We start from the raw sequence: 19,475 nt of genomic DNA, 5'->3' as shown, positions 1-19,475 counted from the left end.
AGGAAACGCAAGCAAGGCAGATGATGATTATCGTTGTGTGGCAGATATACACCCCAAATGGTGCAAACTTTTTTTTAGAGTGTACTCTTAAGCAAAATTACACCCATTTGCCACACAACACTCTTAAAACGGTTGCACCCTTTGGGGTGTATATCTGTCCCACAACAATAATCGTCATCTGCCTTGCTTGCGTTTCCTTTCTTGAAACTCGGCGCTCGCTACTTTCCTGTCGAGAATGCTGCGTCACACTGATAACGCGCATGCCGTTCGTGACTGGGAAGTACCGGGCTCGCAGCGTTAAAGAAAGGAAACGCGGGCAAGACAGATGACGATTGTTGTTGTGGGACAAGATACGCCCCAAAGGGTGTAAATTTTTCTAAGAGTGAACGATAATCGTCATCTATAGCTTGTCCGCATTTCCTTTGTTTAACGCGGGGACCCCGGTACTTCAAAGTCACGACACTTCAAAGTCACGACAGGAAAGTAGCGAGCGCAGCGCTGCGCTCGCTACTTTCCAGGCTTTCCTGTCGAGAACGCTCAGTCATGCTGATAACGGGCATGCCGTTCGTGACTTGTAAGTACCAGGCTCGCAGCGGTAAAGAAAGGAAATGCGGGCAAGACAAATGACGATTATCGTGTGGCAAATATACACCCCAAAGGGTACAAACTTTTTTTAGCGTGTACACACTTAAAAAAAAACTGTACGCTTTGGGGTGTATATTTGCCACAAAACTTTTTTTAGCGTGTACACATTGAAAAAAGACGGTACGCTTTGGGGTGTATATTTGCCACACAACGATAATCGTCATCTGTCTTGCCCGTACTTCCTTCCTTGAAAACGCTACGCTTGCTACTTTCCTGTCGAGAGCGCTCTGTCATGCTGATAACGGGCATATGCCGTTCGTGACTACGAAGTACCGGGCTCGCCGCATTAAAGAAAGAAAATGCGGACAAGACAGATGACGATTATCGTTGTGTGGCAAGATACGACCCAAAGGGTGTAATTTTGTTTTAAAGTGTTGTGTGGCAGATATACACCCCCAAAGGGTGTACTTATTTGCCTAAGAGTGTACACTCTAAGAAAAGTTTACACCCTTTGGAGTGTACACTCTAAACACAGTTGCACCCTTTGGGGTTTATATTTGCCACACAGCAGTAATCGTCATCTGTCTTGTCCGCATTTCCTTTCTTTACCGCGGCGAGCCCGGTACTTTCTAGTAACGAACGGCATGCGCGTTATCAGCATGACATATATAGCATTCCCGACAGGAAAGTAACGAACGCAGCGTTTTCAAGAAGTCACTGAGCATGTGCTGGTGGGCTAGTTGGTTAAGCATGATTACAAAGACGGCGCCGAATAAAACAACACACGAACAAAGGAGACACGAGACAAGCACGTAGGCGCACTAACAAGTGCGCCTACGTGCTTGCCTCGTGTCTCCTTTCTTCGTGTGTTGTTTTATAACAAGTGCGCCTACGTGCTTGTCTCGTGTCTCCTTTGTTCGTGTGTTGTTTTATTCGGCGCCGTCTTTGTAGTTTCCAATTAAGAAAGAAAATGCGGATAAGACAGATGACGATTATCGTTGTGTGGCAAATATGCACTCCAAAGGGTGTAAACTTTTCTTAGAGTGTATATTTGCCACACAACGATAATCGTCATCTGTCCTGCCCGCATTTCCTCTCTTGAAAACGCTGAACTCGTTACTTTCCTCTCGGGAATGCTATGTCATGCTGATAACGCGCATGCCGTTCGTTACTGGAAAGTACCAGGCTCGCCGCGTTAAAGGAAGGAAGTGGGGACAAGACAGATGACGATTATTGTTGTGTGGCAAATATACACCCCAAAGGGTGCAACTGTATTTACAAGTGTATCTTGCCCCACAAGAGTACATATATAATCATCTGTCTTGTCCGCATTTTCTTTCTTTAACGCTGCGAGCCCGGTACTTCCAAGTAACGAACGGCATGCGCCTTATAAGCATGACAGAGCATGCATTTTCGACAGGAAAGTAGCGAGCGCAGCGTTTTCCATAAAGGAAACGCAAACAAATCAGACAGATGACATTATTGTTGTGTGGCAAATATACACCCCAAAGGGTGTATACATTTGCCACACACACACTCTTAAAAAAATTTACACCCTTTGGGGCGTATGTTGTCCCACAACAATAATCGTCATCTGTCTTGCCCGCGTTTCCTTTCTTTAACGCTGCGAGCCCGGTACTTCCCAGTCACGAACGGCATGCGCGTTATCAGTGTGACGCAGCATTCTCGACAGGAAAGTAGCGAGCGCCGAGTTTGTGGGGATGCGCGACTCTCACGCATCCCCTGATATGCTGTTTTCCCGCACGGCTCGCGTGGCCTGGCGCCCGCGGCGCTCGGAGTGGTACAAGCGCGGTGCGAGAGATGGCGCGACCGTCGCGGCGGGTTTACTCGGGCGCCGAGGGACAAGGCGCTGGGTCTTTTTCCCGGCGGGCCGGCGAACAGCGTGGACATTCCGCGCGCGCTGCGACCATGCTTCTGCGAGACCGCCTCGCGTGGCCGCCTTCGAACGCACGACCGTTGGCGTGACCGAACACGCGAACGACCAGGCGTTGGGATCCAGCATGGGGCGAACATATTCGCTCGCAATGCGGTCGCGGTAAGTCGGACTTCTAGATTTGTCGCGCGCCTATCGGCATGTTTTGGGGATAGCAACTCGGCTAGCAGGCATTGATCTATGAAAGGTGCAATAAATGCCCTTGTGATTGTTTGCACTACTGTGTTGTCGTTCCTTTGTCCCAAGAGTACGGAGGAGAACCCCGTATCTCCCACATCCGGAGCCCAACGTGGGGCTCTTGGGGCATCGGACGATAATTTTAAGTGTTGCTTCGTTCAAGACCCTTGTTTGAACCGAAGCGTAGGCCTAGCGTGGATTTTGATCGCTAGCGTCGGCGGCGTGCTTTCTTGAGCGAGGCGGCGGTGGCTGTAGTGTGTTTGAACATGTCAACATGCTAAGCCTTTTCGCAAGTGTTTTTTTTAATGACATTCGTCGGGACGAGAGCCACGTGGTCTGCATCCTGGGAGAGCGAGGCTGAGCGCCCGCGGAGCAGTGGCAAGCCTGAAGCGAGTGAGTACGGAAGCCTCGTGGGTGGTCCGAATTTCTTATGTAAATAGCTTCTCCTATCTCTTTGACTGGGATGAAGTCGCGGCTCAGGGAGCCGGGTGGCCGCGGGCCACGGGTGCCACTACGGGCTGACTGGTATTGCGGCCTGGCACCGGGCGCTCCGACACCGTATGGGACGGTGGGCGCCTACAACTCGGATGCTGTGTGCACCGAGCGGAGTAGGACCACCTCACAGAGCTGACGTCTCCTCGCGGCTGCCTGTTTGGCGCCCATTTTGGGTGTTGTTTTTGGATGCCGGTTGTTGTCAGGGTAGCGACGCTTTAGGCCTAAGGCTTTACGAAGCTGCCTGTCGCACGTGGAGGGACACAACCTGGTGGACCGTGGCGTTGAGGTGTTGCAAGTTGCTTCCCTCATTCTAGTTAGCCTCGCACGAATTGAAATTACTCGTTCGACTCAAGGAAGCGAGCTTCGTTCACGTGAACTTAGCATCTGAGTAGCTGCCCGATCTTTTGCTAGCCGAGTTGAACATCGTACCACGTGGGCGATGCGCATGCAGAATTCCTCTCCCTTGCACTACTTTAGTGTTTGCCGAGTGTGTTGAGTCTACGCAGCGTCATTGGAGTCACCCCGGGCGATGGTGATGCTGTGGCCAGTTCGGCTCAGCGACTTCGGCGGCCTCCTGCATCCAGCTCACAACCCTCGGCGGCGGACAAAGGAGCCAGCGGTCACCGACAGCTACGGCGGCTCTTGCCAGCAGGGCGCGTCGGCGCGAGCGACGCTTGCTCGTACCGACTACTGCGTCGTCGTCTCCGGAGTCCTGGCCTGGGATCGTGCCGTCGAGGCTGCAAAGCCGCTGCTGTGACCGGCGGACGCCAGCGGTGCACCCAAGGACAGTCGGCTCGCATGTTATGGACAGCGTGTAGACATTTCTTCGGCGCGACCACTGTTGCATGTACTATCTTGTTCGCGAAGCACGGTTTGATGTTAGACTGTGTGAAATGTTTCGCCGGAATATGTATTGATTTAAGGTTGGGGGGATGTGGGGATGCGCGACTCTCACGCATCCCCTGATATGCTGTTTTCCCGCACGGCTCGCGTGGCCTGGCGCCCGCGGCGCTCGGAGTGGTACAAGCGCGGTGCGAGAGATGGCGCGACCGTCGCGGCGGGGTTACTCGGGCGCCGAGGGACAAGGCGCTGGGTCTTTTCCCGGCGGGTCGGTGGACAGCGGGGACGTCCCGCGCACCGCCGACCCATGCTTCTGCGAGACCGCCTCGCGTGGCCGCCTTGGAACGCGCCACCGTCCGCGTGACCGTACACGCGAATGACCAGGCGTTGGGATCCAGCATGGGGCGAACATATTCGCTCGCCATGCGGTCGCGGTAAGTCGGACTTCTAGATTTGTCGCGCGCCCATCGGCATGTTTTGGGGTAGCAACTCGGCTAGCTGGCATTGATCTATGAAAGGTGCAATAAATGCCCTTGTGATTGTTTGCACTACTGTGTTGTCGTTCCTTTGTCCCAAGAGTACGGAGGAGAACCCCCGTATCTCCCACAAGTTTCAAGAAAGGAAACGCAAGCAAGGCAGATGACGATTATTGTTGTGGGACAAATATACACCCCAAAGGGTGCAACCGTTTTAAGAGTGCACTCTTAGAAAAATTTACACCCTTTGGGGCTTATCTTGTCCCACAACAATAATCGTCATCTGTTTGCCCGCGTTTCCTTTCTTAAACGCTGCTAGCCCGGTACTTCCCAGTCACGAACGGCATGCGCGTTATCAGTGTGACGCAGCATTCTCGACAGGAAAGTAGCGAGCGCCGAGTTTTCAAGAAAGGAAACGCAAGCAAGGCAGATGACGATTGTTGTTGTGGGACAAATATACACCCCAAAGGGTGCAACCGTTTTAAGAGTGCAACAATAATGTCATCTGGAGTGTGTACGCTCTAAATACAGTTGCCTCCTTTGGGGTGTATATTTGCTACACAACAATAATAGTCACCTGTCTTTCCTGCATTTCCTTCCGCTCTTTTTTAAAGATTGCACTCTGAAAACATTTGCATCCTTTGGAGTGTATATTTCTGCCACAACAATAATCTTCACTCTAAAAAGAAGTTTACACCCGTTGGGGTGTATATTTATCCCACAACGATAATCGCCATCTGCCTTGCTTGCGTTTTCTTTCTTGAAAACTCGGCGCTCGCTACTTTCCTGTCGAGAATGCTGGGCCGCTATTTTGTAGCGATGCCTTATGCCTTATTCTATGCTATTCTTATCATCCACCACACACGGCCGCCTGATCCCGTTGATAATGTGGGCAGACCGTCGCTCTGACCACTGGCCAAGCGCGAAAAGCCTGAAAAAGGATAGAATCGGAAAAGGCATCGCTACAAAATACCGGCCCTGCGTCACATTGATAATGCGCATGCCGTTCGTGACTGGGAAGTACCGGGCTCGCAGCGTCGTAAAATTCGTCGGACGATCTCGCCGCTGCCACCATTTTTTAGAGTTGTCGGACGATCTACGAACTGTAGGCCGATCTCACCGCTGCCATTCAGATGTAAGATTTGGCAGTCGTAGCTGTTGGAAAGAGCTTGACTCTTCGTCGGGACTTAGGGTAGCAGGATTTATTTACATGTTGTCTACAGTTGAACATGAGATACATCGACAGTCTAGCGTGACTCCCAAATGGAGCTCGCAAGACGAGCATACAGCAAACAGCTTACGAGCACACAGCTCACGAGTACATTTCGAGTACAGAGCACGACGACGAGCACGCCCTAGCAGCCAACAATCGCTGCCTATAAGCGCTCCGCTCGACGTCATCGTTCGACGTCACCGCAGACCAGCCGCCTCTCCGCGGGACGGTTTACACACACATACGCACACGCACACACACACACACGCACACACACACACGTTTCAGTGTCCCCTCCGAAGGCAGATGACCTTTGCAGCGCGGCCGACGTCAGAGGGGCTTCGTAGAACTCTAAGCCGACCCGGGTAGCGCCACCGGGTAGCACATTGTCTTGCGTCTTGGTCGGCGCGTGGGAAGGAGCCCTCGTCGGGGTTCCCGCGGCAACTCCCCCACTCATAGCAGAACAGGGCGGCGTTGTCGTGTTGCTCACAAAGCCTGCTTAGTCGAACTCAGAAAGCGCATGGGGAGGTTCCGCCAATTCCCTCCCCTCGAGAACTCCCCTGAGCTGACCCCTCGCCACGTGGCTGCCAATTATTCGCAGTTCTCTGAAGTGCACCACCGTCCCGGTTGGATCGGAACACGTGCAGCGGGCAGAAATAGCTGCAGGCCGATCCTAACAGCGTTAAAGAAAGGAAACGCTGGCAAGACAGTTGACGATTACACTCCAAAAAAAGTTTGCACCTTTCGGGTGTAAATTTGCCACACAACGATAATCGTCATCTGCCTTGACGCGTTTCCTTTCTTTAACGCTGTGAGCCCGGTACTTTCCAGTAACGAACGGCATGCGCGTTATCAGCATGGCATAGCATTCCCGACAGGAAAGTAGCGGGCGCGGCGTTTTCAAGAAAGGAAACGCATCAAGGCAGATGACGATTATCGTTGTGTGGCAGATATACACTCCAAAGGGTGCAAATCTTTTTTAGAGTGTATCGTTGTGGGACAAGATAAGCCCCAAAGGGTGTAAATTTTTTTAAGTGTGTAGAGTGTACACACTCTTAGGCAAAGTTACACCCTTTGGCTTGCCCCTTCTGCCACACAACGATAATCGTTATATCTGCCTTGATGTGTTTCCTTTCTTTAACGCTGCGAGCCCGGAACTTTCCAGTAACGAACGGGACGCGCGTTATCAGAAGGGGTGCTCCAAAGGGTGTAAACTGTTCTATGCTGATAACGCGCGTGCCGTTCGTTACTGGAAAGTACCGGGCTCGCAGCGTTAAAGAAAGGAAACGCATCAAGGCAGATAACGATTATTGTTGTGTGGCAGAAGGGGCAAGCCAAAGGGTGTAACTTTGCCTAAGAGTGCACTTTGTGTGTATTTATATATATATATATATATATATATATATATATATATATATATATATATATATATATATATATGCCCCCTTTGGAGTGTATATTTGCCACACAACATTAATCGCCGTATGTCGTGCGCGCATTTCCTTTCGCTTTATTTATTTAAACGCGCACTCTTAAAACAATTGCGTCCTTTGGAGTATATATTCGTCCCACAATAATCTTCATGTGCCTTGCTTGCGTTTCCCTTCTTCAAAACGCTGCACTCGCTACCCTCCTGTCGAGAATGCTATGTCACGCTGATAACGCGCAAGTCGTTCGTGGACTTGGAAGTACTGAGCTCGCAGCATTAAAGAAATGAAATTCGGGCAAGGCAGATGACGATGATCGTTGTGGGGGGTACAAGATAAGCCCAAAAGGATGCAAACTTTTAAGAGTGCACATTCGAGTGCCGTGTAGAATGGTCAGAGAGGGCATGAAGTTCTAGCCTCGTAAAAAGAGTTTGCACTCTTTGGGGCTTATCTTGTCCCACAACAACTGTCTTGCTCGCGTTTCCGTTCTTGAAAACTCTGCGCTCGCTACTTTCCTGACGAGAATGCTATGCCATGCTCTGATGACGCGCATGTCATACATTCTCTAGAAGTACCGGGCGCGCAGCCGTTTAAGTAGCGAGCGCAGAGTTATTTAAGAAAGGTAACGCCAGCAAGGTAGATGACGATATCGTTGCGGGACAAGATAAACACCAAAAGTGCAAACTTTTTTAAGAGCGTATATAGGGGGGCTTTTACGCTCGCCATGGAGCGCCACCAGCGCATGCCAGAGGCCCCGCCGCAAGGTCTACATAAAGGACTTAAAATAACCTTTGTCTACCACAAGGACACGAGGGAACCACGAGGCCCCCCTATATTTAGCCTATTAAGCTGCTGCACGTGGGCGTAAGGGGCGTAGTGTGAGAGACATGAGCGCCTGCACCTGCAACCGCCCATCAACGCAATCAGCAACAGCTAGCGCCGTATGGCGCGCCGTTCTCATGCGCGAGAGAATAAATGGCGCGAGACCATGGGCGAGACTGAACAAAGCCGCGAGCACCGGCTTCAGCACGGCATCCTCGCGTGTAGCGGTCATATGCTACAGCCCTGCAGTGATCGGATAGTCGTGGTTCACTGCTCGAGGAATACCAACGTGGGCAATGTCCAGCAGCGCGTCGGGTGCTCCATCGCACGGGTTCCCAGTCGGCGAGCGAAAATCGGACTCGGCGACGCTGCCGCCTCCGCTGACCGCCAAGGACCCCACTGGTTTCGCATACAAGACGGTGCGAGAGAGGCTGGCCGTCATCTTGACCAAAACCATGGACACCGCCTCCAACGACGCGGCCGCGCAGATGGGACCCGAGGCGTGTGAGGAGACCAAGCTCGTCGTGGCACGCCTGTCCAAGTTGCGCGATGAGATCGCCGCCAACAAGCCGCTGGTTGCCCTCGACGACGACTTCGAGGATGCGGCGGTGTGGAACGCTGTGCTCGACAAGTACACGGCCGACGGCAAGGGCAGCCCGCCGCGCTGGTACGACGCGCCTTGGCTGTACTTCGAGACCTACTTCTACAGGCGCATCTTCGGAGCGTTCTACATGTCTGGAAAGCTGAAGGATTACGACTACTTTGCCAAGTTCAAGCGGGATGCGCTGGATGGCGCGATCGATGCAGTACGTGTCCTCATCGACTCTGCGAGTTCCAACGCGCACCGGGACGCTGCTCCGACGGCTCTCAAGCAGGTCACTCGCAGGTGTGCTGCCGCGCTGCTTGTATACGAAAGCTGAGCTTACACCTGAATTTTCCTCCTGGAGATATGCGTGTTGTGCTCTGCAGAAAAAAATAGGGCTATCTCTCAAATTTTAGTATCGGTAATTTTTAATCGAGCGAGCCCGACTCGAATCAAATTTCTCGATCGGGGTTGGCTCCTTATGATGTAAGCTGCGGAAGGAAGCCAATCATGATTGAGAAATTCGAACCTGATTGAGCTCGGTACCTGCCGTGGTAGTTAAGTGGCTATGGCGTTGCGTTTCTGAGCTCAAGGTCGCTGGTTCTATCCCGGCCACGGCGGCCGCATTTCGATGGAGCACACGTTAAAGAAACCCCAGGTGGGCAAAATTAATCCTTCACGCCGTGCCCCATAATCGTATCGTGGTTTTGGCATGTAAAACACCAGAATTATTATTTTTTTTCCGGGCTTGATCACAATTGAAAACGGGCCCGGGTGACTGGGGCATAAGGCAAATAATTATATCTGTACAAACGCGCTCAATTCATATGTAGCTTAATTAGGCTATTTAGGTAATGTGGTTTAATTTTACGTTTGCGTGTCTGGCATAATGCAGGAAGATTATGCCTCTCAATATTCTCGCTCCTTGCAATAACATTTCCACTTTTGTGAACATCAACGCAGTTTCGGCGAACTTATCCCAGTAACCACCGACATCCTATCAACATCCAGGTATGATCCATTCGCCGATTCACGTCTCGACATAACATCTAAAGAACGTCCTACTAAGATGTACTTTGCAAATGTGAAGTAGCCAATGTTTTGTTGATGCTTATTCTACTTCAGAATTAGACTTTTTATGGACACAACATACTGACGTACATGCTACGTCATATCCAGTAGTTGTAATTTAGGTTTTCTTGATTGATTTAAGATGGCATATTGGTTGGGGTGTAAAATTATGCGACATGATCTTTGAAAACGCTAGTCCTCCGAGCTTTATTGCGCATGAAATGCCGTTCACATTGAATGTGGTACCTAAATATTGCAGTAGTAAAAGGTGGAACCATAAGCTCAGGTTAGAGAGTGAAACCTTGTTGAAAAATTTTCAGATCATTTTTTCTCCGAAACGTGGCAGCCCAGCCGCGGCTTTGGCACATTGCGCTGCAGATAACATGACACATAATGCATGTTGTAACATGACAAATTTTTTTTGGACCACACATGAATAGTTACTCTTCCCCATAGGCCCTTTTTTCCCAATTTCCCTTCAACAGGATCTTTTCTCAGTTGTTCAAATTATAGTTGGAAACTATCATGTCTGAATCTTCATATATGTATTTATCTACTCTGTCTATTTTCTCATAAAGTTCAATTTTAACACTTTCAGTTAAATTATTATGCTCAATCTGCCACATAAGAGGTCCAGGAGCATGAGTTCGCTGCGCTTCCTTGCCGTGGGTGTGTGCACTAATGTGTGCACGTGATGTATCTGATCTTGCTGTGTGGACGTTCTGCCACAGCGTCTGCTGCGAACATTTTACTGAATTTGTTTTTGATAGTACAACTGCTGTGGCAGCTACAAGTATGGCTCGCTACTGTGACATGAAATATCACATTATGTATGTACAGTATATATATGTTTGTGTTCTATAGACCTCTGCATGCCTAAAATGAACATATGTTGGAGGTCACTTATGTCCAGCTGCGATATCCTTGCAACAGTAGCAATGTAACTGGATGGGACTTTGATTATCCATGGTATGTATTCCTAATGTTGTTTGGATGTATTCGACCCTAGCCGTTCCCATGTCTCTTTGATGCCACCAGGTCAAATTATTGAAGTTAACTTATAACAAATGTGATGCGAATATGTTATTTGTTTTCCTTAGAGGAATAATCAAGGAGCGCTCACTACGTGCTAGTGGTGGGCCAATTGTTTGCACCACTTGAAATGAATAGGCCAGACTATGAAAAAATGCAGACATTCCTCGTACGACCTAACTTATGTGAGGTAGCGCAATTGATTTTTATTTCTTCTGATTATAGGCATAATTGTATATGTTTTCCCGGCTTGTACACTGCTATTTTAAAGTGGGGTGAACATTCCGGAGTACATATAAACAAAACGCATCGCTTCAAAACCAATCATAAAGCTAAGTGTCCCGTTTCCTTGTTGACAAATCTGTACCTCGTGCAGGTTGATTGAAATGTCTCTGTGGGGCAACCGATGTGACCTGTCTCTCTCCTGTGGTGCCGACGCGTCAAGTCAAGCCGATGCTTTGCAACAGACTGACGTACTTCGGCCCTTCATCATTTCCAACCACACTGACAAGCTGCTGGAGCACATATGTAAGCTTCGCAAACGAAATCTTGGTGGCAAGCTGACGCAGCTGCACTGTGTGTTGGACAACTCTGGTTACGAGCTCTCCGCGGACTTGACCCTTTTCGACTTCCTACATGTGACGGGCTACGTGGCTGGAGTGACGATCCATGCCAAGGCGATACCGTACTATGTGTCGGACGTGATGTGCCGCGACGTGTCGTGGACTCTGCGGAAGATGCAAGAAAGCAAGCACGAGGCGATGCGGGTGCTTGGAGAGCGATGCCAGCACCGAATCAGTGACGGAATTTGGTCCGTGCTGGACGACATCTTTTGGACGCAGCCTTTTGACTACGCCCATATGGCAACACGACGACCCCAGCTCTACAAGATTCTGCAATCAGCGGACTTGGTGTTCTTCAAAGGGGACGTCAACTACCGTAAGCTGGTGGGAGACCTCCAGTGGGACCCATCGGTTCCCTTCCAGCAGGCGCTCAGAGGTTTCGAGCCGACATTCCTGTGCACCCTCCGCACCATTAAGTCGAACACTGTGGCAGGTGTAGATAAATCTGTTGTCAGCGAGGTGGCGCAGCGATCACCGGACTGGATGATTACGGGCGAGTACGCGGTGATACAGTGCGCGGGAACAGCACCTCGATTATAAGAAGCCGATTATACCGACGCCTCTGAGCAACATATACAGTGGACTTAATTAATATAGTTTTGTAAATTTGCGAATCATCAAGTTGGTGCATTAAATAAAACTTGCAGCCCGAGCGTTTCTCGTTTGAAGGTGCATATATGCAACAAGCTTTCTGTTTGTGCACCAAAAAATGTGCCTTGGAACACTTTCAAAATCAATACCTCAGTTTCGGGTGGCCATGGTGCCCTAGCTATTGATCGCCATTAGCATGCATGTGTGCATCGTTTGCACGCACGCAAATTGATCAAATAGTGTTGGCTGAACAATCACCTGTCCGAAAGATGACCAAGACCTTTTTGCACACTTCATTTTAAGACTGGCCGCCATGCACAGAACCGTCGTGGATATCTGCTTCCTCAGCTCATTTGAGCTTTCTTTATGCACTGCAGGTCACAAAAGTGACAGTGCTGAGCATGTCATGATGATATGAAAGTGCTGCTGCATCTTCGGGACAATAGGGAGCGTTTTTGTATTCTGCCATTGGGTTGTGGAGCAGGGATGGTGCGTTGCTGAGATTAGATCCTGCAGCCACTCAGATCAGCAGCAGAGCACCATAATCACCAAGATACATACCCCAACAGGCACATCTGGATGCAGTTAATATTTTGGAGGAGAGAGCTACATATAGGAGCTCCATGGATGCGAAATTGCGTACGTGGCACTCCGCATCGCTCACTGCACGAGCGTTCATGCAGCAGAAATCGTGCAGAGTGTTTGCGTCATACGTAATAATTGTGCTCCTGCTTGATTATGTTGTTTCCTATCACATGATCACGGTGCTAGCCCTACACTTATCTATACTTTGTTGTTACACGACTGCTTTTAATTGTGGCCAAACTTTTGGCATGTTGACTTCAGTTGATAATCATGGAAGGATACCTCATGGACAAATACAACTTTTATAACGATTCCACATTGTGTAAGATAGATGTATATCGTCATTATCAGCTAATTATGGATTTGCATAAACTAGCCGTGACCTTCCCAACAGGCGCGCGTGATTGGCGCTGCGGCATGCATGGGGGCAAGAAATATGCAAATTTCGGTACAGTTACGGCTAATTAGGTGCGATACGTAGTTTAGTTTTCTTTTTTTTACAGACCGCTGTCGCTCAAAACATTTCACTCACGGGTAAGCTCAATTGTCCACAGGTGAAATTCTTCCACCGCATCGTTGGCATAGCAGCTTGATAATATACCTTGGTTCACACCACCGTCACTCGCAGAATCCAGATCTGCGAGTCTTGTGAGCACCGCATGTGCCGATCACGTGACCGCTGGGGCGAGTTCAGGCAGCTATTCCGTGCTCCATCGCGGTGAGGCGCCAAGTCAACACACGCCAGTGGGTGTACAGTTCGATGCAGACGGAGGCTCTGCCACTTTACCCCAAATGGGTGAAAAGGTAATTGCTAAGCAAATGCAAATAACACATGGAAGCAGGTCTTTTGACCAACATGCGAAAAGGCTTGGCACAAGGGTAATACAAGATTCCATGCGTATTGATGTGTAATACACTTGCATAATCGCTGCATACGCAAGTACTTTGTAATTGCAATGTTATCGACTCTGCACCTATACAACATATTTCACAGGGAACAGTGCTATTCCACAGCAGGTTCTTCATCCTTTAATGTGATTAGTATTCTTTGGGAACTTCACACAGTTTTCGGTGTTTGTATGATGTATCTAACCTCTTTCAGGCCAACGTGGGTCACTGTGTACGTGTCACTAGGTACGTGCTGCTCTTCAATGACAAAAATAAATACCACAACAAGAACTGCGGGACCATTCTTTTTAATAAAATTTATTCTTCTTAAAGTTCTCCTCACGCTGGGCGGAATCGAACCCGCATCATATATATATATATATATATATATTCAGAAAATCTTGTTTAATATATATTCAGATGTGCGACACGCACAGACCTTATGGCAGGACCGCTAGATGGTGCAGCATTTCCATAGTGAAGCCCGAGAGGAGACTTGCTGCAGTATACACCTCGTACATGATGCGTGTCTGTATTGCCAGTACGGTGTTCTGCTACATTGCTTCAATGCTAATTGCATTAACATCGAGTTATCTCGAGATGGTTTCTGCTGCCGTTTTTTTTTTCTCGTATTCAGGCAACCACACTATGATGTTACTGCACTAAAAACAAGTAATAAATATAGGGGGGAGGCGGAGTTATGCTGTGGGCGTACATCAAGGCCACATACGCCACTCCTGCATAGTGTGAAACCTGGGGCGAGCAATGGTTTCATTTGCATAATGGTGCTTTGGCACGGCAATGCCTCGTTTCAACTCTTACTCAGTGCAGTGAAACCACACACCAAGCTGCTCTTACTGCTCGTGCTTGCCGTTTGTTGCACTCGATTAACTAATTCGTTTGGTGTCTAATTGGGAAGCGGCACCAATCACAATAGTCTGAAGGTGCAGCTATCTTTGCCAGCAGCATGCAGCAGAATCATCATGAACAATCCGGTTATTATAGTCTAGTGCTTGCTATAAATGGATCAATGTACTGTTTACCAATACTAAAGCCAAAGAAATGTTTTGCTAGCTAGAGCCGTTAAAATCTAGTTGAGGCTATATGCTTTCTGTTCAATGTAAACTACACATTCTCATATTGTACTCAAAGCTCCAAAGAGTAATCAAGTTTTAAAAATCTGACATTAAAAATCACTTTGACTTGCTTTGGATTCCACCACATATGCCCTGCATAACCAAGAGATTTCGTCGAGAGGAAGCCACGCTTCTATGTCGATTAAAGACAGGATCTGCTCGTACGCTAGCATGGTTATTTAAGATGGGGCACTTCAGTTCCCTGAGCTGTATGGCATGCAACGAGACAGGAGACATTGGACCCTCTCTGTGGTCATGCCTGAAAGGCCAATGTGAAAGGGACGCTCTCCTGGAGAATCAAAAAGAAAAAGAAAAAAAAAAGAAAGAAAAAGGATTTTTCGCATGTATGCCTACAACACCTTGTGCTCCCGGAAGGATCAATTATAGCCAGCAAAGAAACTCCACGTCTTCATATTGAATTCTTAAGAGAGACCGATTTGATGGACATGTGGTGAAACAACGCAGTGATACTGTAAGAGATGCTCAGGCAGAGTAGTTGCCGGCCTTGACCACCAGGCTAAACCCGCCTGTTGCTACAACCCACCATAACCACCACATCAAGAATATGAAGACTTGCAGAAGAATTTCTTTTATTGGAAAACATACCCATTGGGTAGTTGTCAGAAACAACTAAAATGCTAACAATAAATGAATATATATAGGAAAGCATACCCACTGGGTAGTTGTCAGAAACAGTGCTAACAATATTGTTGTCAGAAAGTGCTAACAATAAACTTAAATATATAACTCTTTTGCAAAAATAGGAATAAACAGTAACATTTACATATTTATATAATAAACATCAAATAGGTCCTGCAACTCTAGCAGTCGTCTGCAATGGGATACTAAGTATTTGTTTTAAATAAATATGTTGAACAGCAACATAGTCAAACATGCTAGAAAGCTGTCTGATGTGTCATTAAAGAATAAAATAAATATATGTATATGTATGTATATATATATATATATATATATATATATATATATATATATATATATATATATATATATATATATATATATATATATATATATATGCACCTTATAATACAGGGCATGTACTATGTCATAGCAGTTGCAACATAGATGGCAAAAAAAAAAGGGGGAGTGGGGGGAGGCAAGACACGAAGCTTTTGTGAAAGCATACACAGCTGAAAAGAGAGTAGTGATGGCAGCTGGTCAGTAAGTACCAACAAAGATGACTAGAATGCAACTATCCGATGCATGCTTTCGGTGACTCTCAAAAGGCTTCTATGGCCTGGACTATACGCAGGGCTTCCTGTCGTGTTGTTTCTGCAATGCTGCTGGTCTGAAACATCGAAGCGAGGATGCACTATTGTGAGCATAAAAAGGTATTGCCATACTCTGCACAAATACAAGTTTTATTGTGTGTATGATTAGCAGGTTAGAAAAGCACCTTGTGTTCATAACACTGTTGTGGATCGCACATCACCAGTTCAACCAGTTATGTGCGTTACAGGTGGATTTGGGTTAGCTGCTTTTCTCCAAGTCATTTAACTTCCCCAGTCGAGTGTCGCAGTTGCTTGGGCTTGCTGGCATCTGAGCCGTCTTAATGTAAAAAAAAGGCAGTTATGGCCATATTGCCAGGTTGTCTGGAGTCATATTTAGATCTGCAACTCTTGTTAAACCGAGAATAAAGAAGAGTCCATTAGCTACCACCATATTTTAATACAATGCAATGTTGTAATGGATGAAATCAACCATTTTGACTCATGTCAGCCATCTTCAAAAACATATATTAAAATAACATGTATCAAAATACTATACACAAAGTGAATTTTTAATTTACACGAGCGAGATATCCAGACTGATTTCTCGAATGAAATATTTTTCATGCTGCGCTGTCTTTGAACAAGCCAGTTTGCTTGTTTGAGCTTGCTCTGAATGGGTGATCTGCTCAGTATCCTGAATTCGTCTGGTCAGCCTGCTAGTCACGTTGCACTAAACATTTTTTGCCCATGACTGGTTGCATAAGGAATTGTTGGTTCATGTTATAATCATATTATTTAAATAATGAATTGGATTTTAATATGGTGCTCGCACACATTATATTCATGCAGATATAGCACATGACAGCATTCACATCTACTGCCAACAGGTGCCAAAATGTATAAAAAATAACATAGAGCGAGCATGCAGAAAACTTGTGTTAAACATAGAAGATATAAAAAAACTGGCTCAATTTATCCGAAGTAAGATGTCTTTAGCACACATGAGCACCTTTGAGGGTACCTTTGCGGGTACTTTTGAATATAGTCATATCAAAATGTGGGTGGAAATAATCGGTACCAACTTAACAGAAGTCATCTGTATGCAGAATTAAGTTCTTAGCAAAAGCATGCACTATCTGGCTGTCTGTTTTGCTTGATGTGTTGGCACTTAACTCATTGTTATCATCATATTTCTTTACTTCTATTAATTTAAAAGAGTGAACTAGGAGAATTAGTGCCAAGGAAATGGAAACGCAGTCTGGGACGGCATTAGATTATGTGGTGCGGTGAGATTAAAAAGTTTCAACTGGTGCAAGACTCGGATAAATGGAGGTAGCTGCAGCCTTCATCCTGCAGTACACATAAAATAGGCTAATGATGACAATGCCTTCATCCTGCGGTGGACAACTGGTTACCTGTTCTATGCATTAAATGACCCATCGCCTCACCTGCTGAGCGCCAATCTTTTCTCTTAACCCTACTTTAACTATATTGGCTATACTCAGCTGCTCTTTCATCTATGCTGTTGTTTCCTTGCCTCTCAACTTCCCACTTATCATTCTTTGCTCCATTGCTCCTTGCAGGGTCCTTAGATCCTGCTCAATGTTCTTTGTTATTCTCAGAGTTGTCAGCCTAATTAGGCTAGTACTGGTTCTATAATGCACTGATCATGCACATTTCTTTCCAAGCATAGCGGCAACCTGCCGGTTGGGACTTGGGAGTGCCATATGCACTCCAACCCATTTTGTTTATCGGGAAATTCGTTTTCATAATCTGAGTCCCCTATGACTATTTGGCCTCATATAGCAAAACCTCGTTAATTCGTATTTCACTGGTCCAAAGGAAATGTCCGTTAACCAAATGTTGAATTATCGAGGGTATGAAGACAACCATAAACAAATGCTTATTATGTGAACACGCCCTTATTTACTGAACGAATCAGCAAATCCTGTTTCTAGAATTTTTGCCCAAAAGCAATGTGGAAGCTGCAATTATTGTCATCTTGTGACTGATTTGCGCTCACAGCGGTGAAGGCCTCGCAATCGATTTTCTTGGCACTGCGGCCGCGGCACGCGTCTTCATTTCAGACACGTTTTGCTTGTGCACATCTCGATTATTAGTGACACGAGCATCAAGTAACACTTTTGTTTCTTGCGCAGCACTTCTGTTCACCTCCTGAGATGACCGGGGACGAAATTCAAAATAAACCAGGAGAAAAAAACATAGTACAGTACAAAATTCATGGGTTTCATTATATATGTGATATGAGAGCATAAGTTTAGTTACAAGTTAAATTAAAATTAAGTTATGAGGTTTTATGTGCCAAAACCACTTTCTGATTATGAGGCATGCCTTAGTGGAGGACTCCGAAAATTTGGACCATCTGGGGTTCTTTAATGTGCACCTAAATCTAAGTACACAGGTGTTTTTGCATTTCCCCCCCATCGAAATGTGGCCGTTGTGGCGGGGATTCGATCCCACGACCTCGTGCTCAGCAGCCTAACACCATAGCCACTGAGCAGCCACGGCGGGTTTAGTTACAAGTTGAGTTACTGAAGTGCCTGAAATAATTAGAATTAGAAATCACTGATTACCGCACACCAAAGCACAGAATCATAGACTTTAGAGACCCGCCACATGTGCACGAGCTTGGCAAATTCTTGGACATCCGGAAGTAGAAAGCAGAAATAATGACGCCACTAATGATGTCACACAAAAGGAGGTGGCATGATATTTAACCCGCTATTTAGTGGAAAACTGTTTGCCTGGCATAGACTGAACATCTGCCTAGCAGGGCGGATGTGTGACGTCACTGTCTCCTCTTTCTCGCTTCTCTTCAACTGGCACTCAGCTGCTTGCACGCTCGCTCACTTGCTCGCAACAGCTGCGCAAGCACACTCGTTACATGCTCTGACATCAGCGCCGGAGAGGGTGCGTAATGTGCGCTTCGTGCGCCGCTCACTAGGGGGCTACGCCCCCCCAGGTGGCACGTGTGCGCTTCCTCCTCACCCTCCCTTGCTCCTTGCCTGCATATCGTGCCAGGGGAAAGATGTTCACTTGCTTAACCTGAAGAACACCAATGCCGAGGTGCGAGTGCCACTAAGAGACACCTATGTCAAAGATTAAGGTGGCCTACAAGTTGTTATTTTTTTCACCAGTGTCGCTGCCCATCACGATGTAAACGGTGCTCTTCATCCTTGACAGCTCTGCACTGAGTAAAAATGAAGCTACTGTTTCTCGCAACCACTGCGGATGAAACCGCGGCCGCTGTCAACGCGATCGTGGGCGGTGACTACGCAGTCATGAAGGCATGCCGCCAACGCGGTGCTAAGCACGACAGTAAATGCAAGATTGAAGGCTTTTAAGGTACAAATAGGAATGCGATCTTTTGGCGCTGCTGTCATTCACGTACAATTTCCACTGATGACTATGCTGATGCGAAATGCACCGCTTCAGTTAGGTGGATGCTAACGCCGTTTTCTCCCTTTTGTGTCGCACATTTGCGGCACTCACCGAGCTTTGAGAGTTGTCCAAATTATCCGATGTGCGGCCAAATACATACCAATTAACGAGAGTTTTATTGCATTAAATAATGCATATGCCTGCCGGGACCAAAGGGTGGGTCCAAATTATCAGATTTTCCTAATTAAGGACTGTTGAATTAACGAGGTTTTACTTAATCTCATACAGCTTCAAGTAGAATTGAATTGTGCATTTTCTAAAAATTTTACACCCATGCATTTTT

The 19,475-nt window shown here is 47.2% G+C and overlaps 2 protein-coding genes across 2 annotated transcripts in view; one reads left to right on the top strand and one right to left on the bottom strand.

Annotated features, from left to right (window-relative positions):
- The first annotated feature begins 7,808 nt into the window (after positions 1–7,808).
- LOC126536925 (damage-control phosphatase ARMT1-like) lies at positions 7,809–11,951 on the top strand. Its single transcript, XM_050183993.3, has 2 exons — positions 7,809–8,875; positions 11,052–11,951. Exons 1-2 carry the CDS (start codon positions 8,286–8,288, stop codon positions 11,836–11,838), a joined length of 1,377 nt encoding a protein of 458 aa, XP_050039950.1. The 5' UTR covers positions 7,809–8,285; the 3' UTR covers positions 11,839–11,951.
- A 3,558-nt stretch (positions 11,952–15,509) lies between these two features.
- Positions 15,510–19,475, bottom strand: part of LOC126536921 (structural maintenance of chromosomes protein 3-like) — a 62,038-nt gene continuing 58,072 nt past the window's right edge. Inside the window, exon 31 of the mRNA XM_050183984.2 lies at positions 15,510–15,807. Within this exon, the coding sequence (XP_050039941.2) occupies positions 15,739–15,807 (69 nt within the window). The 3' untranslated portion in view covers positions 15,510–15,738. The remainder of the gene's footprint in view (positions 15,808–19,475) is intronic.

The sequence above is a fragment of the Dermacentor andersoni genome, chromosome 4 (genome assembly GCF_023375885.2).
Source record: "Dermacentor andersoni chromosome 4, qqDerAnde1_hic_scaffold, whole genome shotgun sequence".
NCBI lineage: Eukaryota > Metazoa > Arthropoda > Arachnida > Ixodida > Ixodidae > Dermacentor > Dermacentor andersoni.
The sequence above is the reverse complement of the archived record's forward strand: the minus strand, read 5'-3'. Positions and strand labels throughout refer to the sequence as shown.

What these genes read in the sequence shown, in the direction of transcription:
- LOC126536925 (XM_050183993.3), top strand. Translation starts at nt 8,286, where the DNA reads ATGTCCAGCAGCGCGTCGGGTGCTCCATCGCACGGGTTCCCAGTCGGC. An exon ending in CTCAAGCAGGTCACTCGCAG is followed by an intron (nt 8,876 to 11,051) that starts GTGTGCTGCCGC and finishes TACCTCGTGCAG; the next exon opens with GTTGATTGAAATGTCTCTGT.